The sequence below is a fragment of the Delphinapterus leucas genome, unplaced genomic scaffold (genome assembly GCF_059928025.1).
Source record: "Delphinapterus leucas isolate spDelLeu-1000000601 "Yukka" unplaced genomic scaffold, BTC_Dleu_Yukka2 spDelLeu_asBTCV2_sq25, whole genome shotgun sequence".
Classification (NCBI taxonomy): Eukaryota; Metazoa; Chordata; class Mammalia; order Artiodactyla; family Monodontidae; genus Delphinapterus; species Delphinapterus leucas.
This window is the reverse complement of record NW_028322234.1, coordinates 12,141,245-12,149,159: the sequence shown is the minus strand read 5'-3', so window position 1 is coordinate 12,149,159 and position 7,915 is coordinate 12,141,245. Positions and strand designations below refer to the sequence as shown.

Here is a 7,915-nt window from a genome sequence, read left to right as displayed (position 1 = left end):
CCCGCAGGTGCCCGGCGCCCATGAGCGAGGAATGGGGCGTCGGGCGAGGGCACATGGCCAAGCCCACCCGGCCCGTCCCTCCTTCGCAGCCCCTTCCATCCGCCGGGTTTCGTCGTGTCAGCGCAGGTCTGCGCTCACGACCTGTTCTCCCTTTAACTCCACACAGTGCAGGCCTCACATTAAGGCGGCCGCAGGATCCAGCCAGAATTGTCTACCTACTTGGATTTGCATTGTCTTTATTTTTTATCTCCACTCTGGAGGCGCGTGGAGCTCGCGGGCGGGCATTCGAACAACTGCTTTGCCACTCTGTGTGCTGGTGGGCCCATAATTTAACCTCTCCATGCTTCAGTTTCCTCCCTGTAAAATGTTAATACCTGCTAGGTTATCGGGAGAACTAAAGGAGAACGCTAGGGCCCAATAAATATGGATTGTTATTTTTCATGGCAAGTGATACTGATTTGCCATTTATGCTGTTTGTGATATAAAGTTAGTTTTTAAGTAAATGTATTTAAGTTTTTTAAAAAGAGTTTATTTATATGAAACACTAGGCTGAACAGATGTTGGTATAAGAAAGGATTCCACCCGCTTCCGGGGTGAACCTGGAAGATTCAGCCTCCCTGCTCAGGGTCTGGGATTAATCCGGTGTCCGAGGCCGGAGTGGGGTTCCTCCCCCCCTCCTCCCATTCCAGTTGCGTGAAGCTGCAGTTCTGGGTAGCTCCAGAGGGGGCGCAATAGCATAGCCGGCAAATACTGTACAGGGAGTGACTGAGACTGTGAGGAAACCCGCACCCTCCTCCACAGGCCGAAAGAAACCTCCGGTATCTCAAAATAACATCTACAAGACCTGTGACCCAGCAGTGCCACGTGTAGAAATTTATCCAAGGTACACTGGCACAGGTGCAGGAGGATGTATGTACACAGATGTTTATTGCCACACTGTGTATAAAGGCAAGGTGTTGGACTCAACACGTGTCCCTCCCTAGGGCCCTGGTATAATAAGTGGTGGTATGTCTATGCTGTGAAATACCATGCAGCCAGTGAAAAGAAGCAAGACATGTTTACTTCGATTTTTTTTCATGTGGAAAAAAAGAAAAAAGTACTATGGACTGAATTGTGCCCCCCCCATCATCATATTTTGAAGCCCTAACCCCCAAGGTGATGGTATTTGGAGATGGGGATTTAGGAAGGTAATCAGGTTTAGATGAGGACTTGAGGGTGGGGCCCTCGTGATGGCATGAGTGCCCTTATCAGAGGAGACGCCAGAGAGCTTGCTCTCTTTCTCCACAGTGTGAGGACACAGCAGAAGGCAGCTGTCTACAAGCCAGGAAGAGAGCACTCACCAGAACCCAACCATGCTGACACCTTGATCTTGGACTTCCAGCCTCCAGAACTGTGAGAAATAAATTTTGGCTGTTTAAGCCACCTAGACTATGGTATTTGTTATGGCAGCCAGAGCCAATTAACACAGTACAAAATCTAGATGTGCAACAATTTCCAAGATATACTATTAAGTGATCAAAGCAAGGTGGAGAGCAGTGCTAAAGTGTAAAATGAGAGAGGTGTATTTACATTTCAGCTCATTTATCCACAGAATAGCTCTGGAAGTTTCCCAATAGTGTATGCATCCAGGAGGGGGAACTGGTGCTTTTTGAATTTTGTAAGATGTGAACAAGTGAATAACTCGTGTACCATCACACTATCACACAACTGAACAATGGGGTGGGGTGTCTCAGGTTGCCCTGGAAGATAACAGGAGCCTGGGGATAGGGGAACCAGGCCAGGTGGGAGATTGGGTCCAGTTCTCGAAGTGCCCTGGGAGGCGACCCCAGGTTTGAGTGTGTTTGTGTTCCAGCAAGTAGGTTGTTTCCCCGTGCGTACGGTCTGCAGGGGTCAGCCCCCGCTCCACGCCCCAAAACACACCGCGATCTTTACTTACGGCTGCCTGCAGTTCCGATGTTTCCCGGCAGGTGGCGTGCCGCAATCTGAGCCCGAAGCCCCCAATCCTTTCCCCACACCCACCCCGCCCCTCTCCCGCCAGCCCCTCCGCACAGAGGTTAGGAATACGCCTGGGGACACCTGGGGGCCAGGGACAGCTGGCAGACGCGGCCTCCGCTCCTGAAGCCTTTTATGGGAACAAACGGGGCCCTAGGATCGCCCCTGGCCGAAAATGCAGACCCTTGAAGGAGGGAGTGTCTGCTTGGCCTTAACAGACCCCTCCAGAGGGACCAGACATCAAGCCTGCGCCTCCTCGGACCTTGGAGCCTGACCACCTGGTCTTGTATCCTGGCTCAGACACTGGGACAAGGTACTTTGTCCTTGGAGTTTCCTCATCTGTCAAATGGGGGTGAGGAAACCTACCTTGAAAGGTTGCAGTAAGGGTGAGAAAAAGGCCTGTCCTGGGCCTAGCACTATGGGGCGACTATCCAGGCACAATAAACTGTAATCACTTTTATTATTCGATTGTATTTTTATTCTTTATGAAGGATCTGACACCACATTCAAAGAAATCTTGTTTCAGATAGGAATTGGCTGAGTCTCCTAGAGTCAAATTTTAGGGTGCCCTGTCTTTGGTCTCTCCTCTCGAGTGAAGAGCTGTCCTTGACTCCTTTCTCCCCCACCCCCAATTTCCTCCGGAATTCTGTCCAATACCTCCCAAATCCATGGAGAATCCACACGGTCTGATTCCTTATCACCACTCCCCTAGGCCAGTGCAGTCACCATCACCTTGTTCTCCTAGCTTCACCCTCCACAGAGACCAGAGGCATCTGTAAACACGTAAGCCAGATTAAGTCCCTCCTCTGCCTAGAACGCTCCATGAACCCACTTCACTCAGAGCAAAAGAAAGTCCTCCCCTGGGCTCATAAGTCCCTGCCCCATCTGTCCCATTATCCCCCTGCCTTTGTTTCCTCCCACTCTCCCTCTCCATCCTCCGCTCCAGCCACATTGACATATGTGCTTTTCAGAGAACACACAGGCATATTCTAGGCTCAGGGCCTTTGCAGCCCCACCCTGAAATGATCTTCCTTCAGAAGTTCCCGGGACAGTCCATCTCACGTCACATGTTACCACCTCTGCAGAGAGGCATCCCCTGACCACCATCGCATCAGTGTATTGTCACTGGAATTATCTCCATACCTCTTCATTCCGTTATTGTCTGTGTCTGCCACCAGAACATCAATCCCACAAGGGAAGGGATTTTTGTCTGTTTTGTTCATTGCCGTGGGGTTTAGCGTCAATAAAATACATTCTCCTGCGTCTTTTCTGCCTCCACCATCTTCAGCTGCTTTTCCTATAAATTCCTTAATTTAGCAAGAAAGTCTGCGAAAGAGCTCTTAGGGAGGCCAGTGGCGGACCAAGGGGCGTCAGTCTGCGGCTGGAGGGGGTACCAGGGTCCAGGCGGCTGTGAGCGCGCCAGGGCTGCCTGTCGAGCCGCTGGTGTCCAGCCCGTCCCGCTGGGGTGACGAGCGCTCGGAGTGGCTGGAGCTGCCATCCAGGCCAGGAGGCAGCCAGCGCTGCAGGCCGCCCGAAGCCCCAGGGGGGCTCCCCGACGGCTGGGAGGCACCCGGGCCTAGGCTGCAACAGCGGCGGCCGCAGCAGAGAAGGCGCAGGAGCGCTTGGCGCATGTCGCGGTTGGTGAACGTGTAGATGATGGGGTTCAGAAGCGAGTTGGCCATGGCCAGGCCCAGGAAGGGGTCCGCCTGCAGGAGCACAGGGCAGGCGCGCGCCGGGCACGCCACGTCCAGCAAGAGCAGCAGGAAGAGTGGTCCCCAACAAGCCACGAAGGCCAGGAGCACCACGCTGAGTGTGCGCAACAGAGCCAACGAGCGCGGCGTGCGGCGTGCGCGGGTCGAGGCGCCCTCGCCAGCCCCGGGGTGGGCCCCCAGGCGCCGCGCTTTGGAGCGCACTTGGCAGTAGATCCGCGCGTAGAGTGCGCAGATGGCAGCCAGGATGCCAACAAAGGCGAGCACGCAGAAGAGCACGTAGGCCTTAGCGTAGAGCGGCAGGACCGTGGAGCAGGCGTCCAGACGGCCGAGACAATTCCAGCCGAGCGCGGGCAGTAGCCCGAGGAGCAGCGACACGCCCCAGGCCGCGGCCGCCAGCGCCAGCGTGCGCCCCCGACGAGCTGAGGGAGCGGGTCCGGGTCCCCGGCGCTCCATGGTGAGGAGGCGCTCGAGCGCGATGGCCAAGAGGCTCAGCACGGACGCGGCGAGCGCCACGAAGACGCCACCCTCACGAGCGAACCAGAGCGCGGGCGACAGGCGCAGCGTGAGAGGCCCCGACAACAGGATGTTGGCTGCATAGGCGGCGCCCGCCAGCAGGTCGGACAGCGTGAGGCTACCCAGGAGCAGGAACATGGGCGCATGGAAGCGCGGGTGGCGTCCGAGCACGATCAGCACGGCCAAGTTCTCGAGTACGATGAGCGCGCACACGGCCAGGCACACGACGGCGTCGGCGCGCAGCCCCGCGCCGGGCTGGTAGCGCGCACCGCGGAGCTTCCCGGTGTAGTTGTAATGCAGGACGATGACCTCGCTCACTGGCGCTGGCCGCAGCAGCCCCGGCTCCATGGGCTGCCCGCCCCAAGACTGCAGAGAGGTTGGGTGCAATGTCAGGCCTGGCGCGCACCATCCCCGCGGCCTGCGGAGGCGGGCACGGGCGGGGCCTCACCTGCGAAGGGGGCCCTAACCCCCTACTCCCTACCCCACACGCACTACGGGGCCCAGAGGGAGTTTGGGATGGCAGGGGGGTGTCCATGGAGACAGGCCGACACAAAGACACACAAATAACATCACAAGGGGACAGGGTAACACAAGTCCCACAGGAAAGGTACACTAATAATTCACACACAAGCAAGGATGTCCAGAGGCGTATTAATCATAGACAGAAATAGCCACACACAGAAAGGGACACACAAATACAGCGACACACCGACAAGGACGTGTGCACAGGTAGTCACAAACTAGGGCAAAATGCGCAGTTACACCCCATCAGGGAAACACGAATGCCCGTTCACACATGGACAGAGAGACACAGGCAAAGATATACAGATTCTGCCACACGCAGACGGGATCTTATGCCTAGTCTCACAGGCCACAATTTCACAAACTCCACCCACACCAAGCCTGGAACCCAGAGCCCCACAATCTTCACACCTCGCTGCACACAGGGCTTTTTCCTGCGAACCCCCCTTCATCCGCCACAAAACCCCAGGGAGAAAGCTGAGCCTATCCACGCATTTTGCAGCGACAGAGCCTGAGGGCAGCAGACAGGATCCACATCTCACAGACTCTTGCAGAAGGGCATATATGTCATTAAACTATAATAATACCTCCCACCTGTGACTGCACGCTATAATCCCCTCGTCCCCAATTTACAGGCGAGGAAGCTGACGCTCAAAGTACCCTGCATAGAAGCAGGCACAAAGGTTTTCACGCTCCCACACAAACACATCCACGCAGAAACAGTTACACAATCACGGGAGTCCCACTTAACAGATGAGAAAACCAAGGCCTAGGGAGGGGAACGCACTTAGTTGGACATGGCAGAAACAAATGCACCCCAGACAGCTTCAGCTGCACACAGGGAACCAGGCGCAAATACGGACTCACAGGGAGTCACGGACTCAGCCACGCTGGGGGGGAAGGGGGCAGCAGATACACGCAGATACAGGTTACATTCGCTCTGCTGGGAACACTGCACAGAGGCTCACACCCTGTGCACCGCCTGCCTCGCCTCGTCTTGCCTGGAGGCAGGAGTGAGGTAGTGAAACTTGCAGTGGCGTGGCTGGGAGGGAGCAAGGCCAGGGGATTCCGGGCGCCCCACAAACACCCCCATCCCGGGTCCCGCATCCAGTCCCGAAGTCGCCGGTTTTCCTCTCCCGCGAGGCCTTCCGGAAAGGCCGAGGAACCCAAGCAAGGGGACAAGGGTAGTGACAAGGGCAACGCCCTCTGGGCCAGGCCGAGCCCCGCGCGCGAAAGGACCCAGTGCTGTACACTCACCCCTGTGCCCAGGCGTTGTGCGCTCAGCCGTCGAGCGGCCTGGAGCTGAGTGAGCTGCCTCTGTTCGGGGGGCGGGACTGGAGCTGACAGGCGAGGGGGCGGGCCCGCAAGGCCGAGTGCCGGCGGTCGCAAGCAGTTGCCACCTCCCTTGGGGCCCGGGCTCCCAGCCCGTGTCTGCCAGCCTGTGCCACCCGCCGCGGCACCGGAACGCGCCCTGGTGGCGACTGGCACAGGCGAGCCCTCAGCTCCCCCCTCCGGGCCTGGGCTTCTCTCCCAGGGACGCTCCGTCGCGGTGGGAGGACCCGGAGACATGAGAAGGGGAGGGTTCTTCAGCCTCTCCCCCCGCCCACCCCACCCCCACCGAAGTAAAGGGGTCCTCTCTGTCCTCTGGGCACTGGTCCCTCCCTGTATTCCACCTACCTTCCAACTGAACCTCCTGGGCTGCACCCCAAGGACGTCCCGCCGGCGGAGGGACCCTGGCAACCCGGGTTAGGAGGGGTCTTCGGCAGCAGTAGCCTCAATCCCCTCCCCCCAGCAGCTAGGTCCCGTCGGCCTCCGGGCTCAGGCCCCACCCCATTTCCCCGCTCCCACCCCCCGTCTGGGGCGAGTGGGGGAGGGGCAGGCGCGGTCAAGATTCTGGTGGGAACCTTTTCCTCCCCAGATAAGGAGAGTCTGGCTCGTAAGTCCCCCTGGTTCTCCCGCTTCCCCCACCCCGTCTCTCTCACCCTTATCACTCCGGACAACGTGATTTACTCGGTTGTCATGTTTCTGGAGTGTGTCCCTACCAGTCAGCCCCACAGGGGTAGGAATTTGCGTTCTGTCGTGGGCACTGCCTGGACACAGCCTGTGCCCAGTAAGCAGCCGCTGAGTGAATGAATGAATGACTGTCTCCCTCACTTTCTCTCTGTGTGTCTCTCTTCTGTTCTGTCAGGGTCTCTCCGTCTCTGTTTCTCCCCGTCTCTGTGTGTCTCTCTCAGTCGCTTCTCTTTCTCTGTTTGTGCCTCTCCCACGTCTCTCCCAGGCCTCCGCTCCTCCGACGGACCAGTCCCAACTGGCCCCGCAGCCCACACCCCCAGTTCCCAGGAGCCTCCAGGCTGGGAAGCTCCCTCCTACCAGAGGCCACAGCCGGGAAGGGGGGCTGGGCCTGGCTGCCACGACCTTCACCAGGACTGTGCCCTTTGCACCTGCTGCCTCAGGCTTTGCGGGTCACGGGTGGGGTGAGGGCGTCCCAGGGACCATGAGCCAGAGGTTGGGGATGGATCGGAAGGGTGCCGCCAGGGGAGGGACCGCGTGGGACACCCAGGCCAGGTCGCATCCCCGTGTAGCCTCTTAGGGAATCCCTGTGGCTCCAAATACAACCACTCCTGCCTGCTCCAACAGGTCCCACACAGGGACAGCGCAGCCAGTGGGGCCCACGAAAGGGGGGCGCCTTAAGGTTTGGGTGCCAGAGCTCCACAGCCTCCCGCGACCAAGCCCTCTGGGATGAGCCCTGAAGATTCCCCAGACGCGGCGGGGCCATGCCTGGCACACGTCATGTGATACATAAATGACCCCATTCTGCAAAGGGGAAGCCACACCCCAGGGTGGGAAAGTGACTGCTTCTCACCTCCCAGGCGGCGATCTCACCTCCCACGGGCCCCGCAGGGTGGAGGGGGGCTCTTCCTGCCACGGGTCTCAGGCCCAGCACCCCCAACTCATGCCACCTCGTACGCAAGATCCCACAAGATCACAGCCCTCTCCTGCTCTAGACCCTCCCATGGCTCCATATGTGGCTCAGAGTTAAAGTCCAAACCCTAACTACAAGGCCTTCAAAACCCACAAGGCCTTGCACAGTCTTTCCTCCTTACATCTCTGCTATTCCTCTGTCATGCTCCCTTCCAGCCCCACTGACTTCCCCCCAGTTCCTCACACACTTCAAG

General features: G+C 58.1%; 1 protein-coding gene across 4 annotated transcripts; it reads right to left on the bottom strand.

Moving 5' to 3' along the window:
• Window positions 1-2,447: 2,447 nt before the first annotated feature.
• On the bottom strand, window positions 2,448-7,058 carry S1PR5 (sphingosine-1-phosphate receptor 5). Of its 4 annotated transcripts, XM_030764449.2 has the most exons (3): window positions 6,417-7,057; window positions 5,997-6,056; window positions 2,448-4,583 (listed from the first exon to the last, which is right to left on the bottom strand). In XM_030764449.2, exon 3 carries the CDS (start codon window positions 4,563-4,565, stop codon window positions 3,363-3,365), a length of 1,203 nt encoding a protein of 400 aa, XP_030620309.1. In that variant the 5' UTR covers window positions 4,566-4,583; window positions 5,997-6,056; window positions 6,417-7,057; the 3' UTR covers window positions 2,448-3,362. The 4 variants fall into 4 exon arrangements, with proteins under 4 accessions (XP_030620309.1, XP_022412901.1, XP_089761608.1 ...); XM_022557193.3 differs by lacking the exon at window positions 5,997-6,056 and having other exon boundaries at window positions 6,417-7,058; XM_089905482.1 differs by lacking the exon at window positions 5,997-6,056 and having other exon boundaries at window positions 6,894-7,058.
• Window positions 7,059-7,915: the final 857 nt, after the last annotated feature.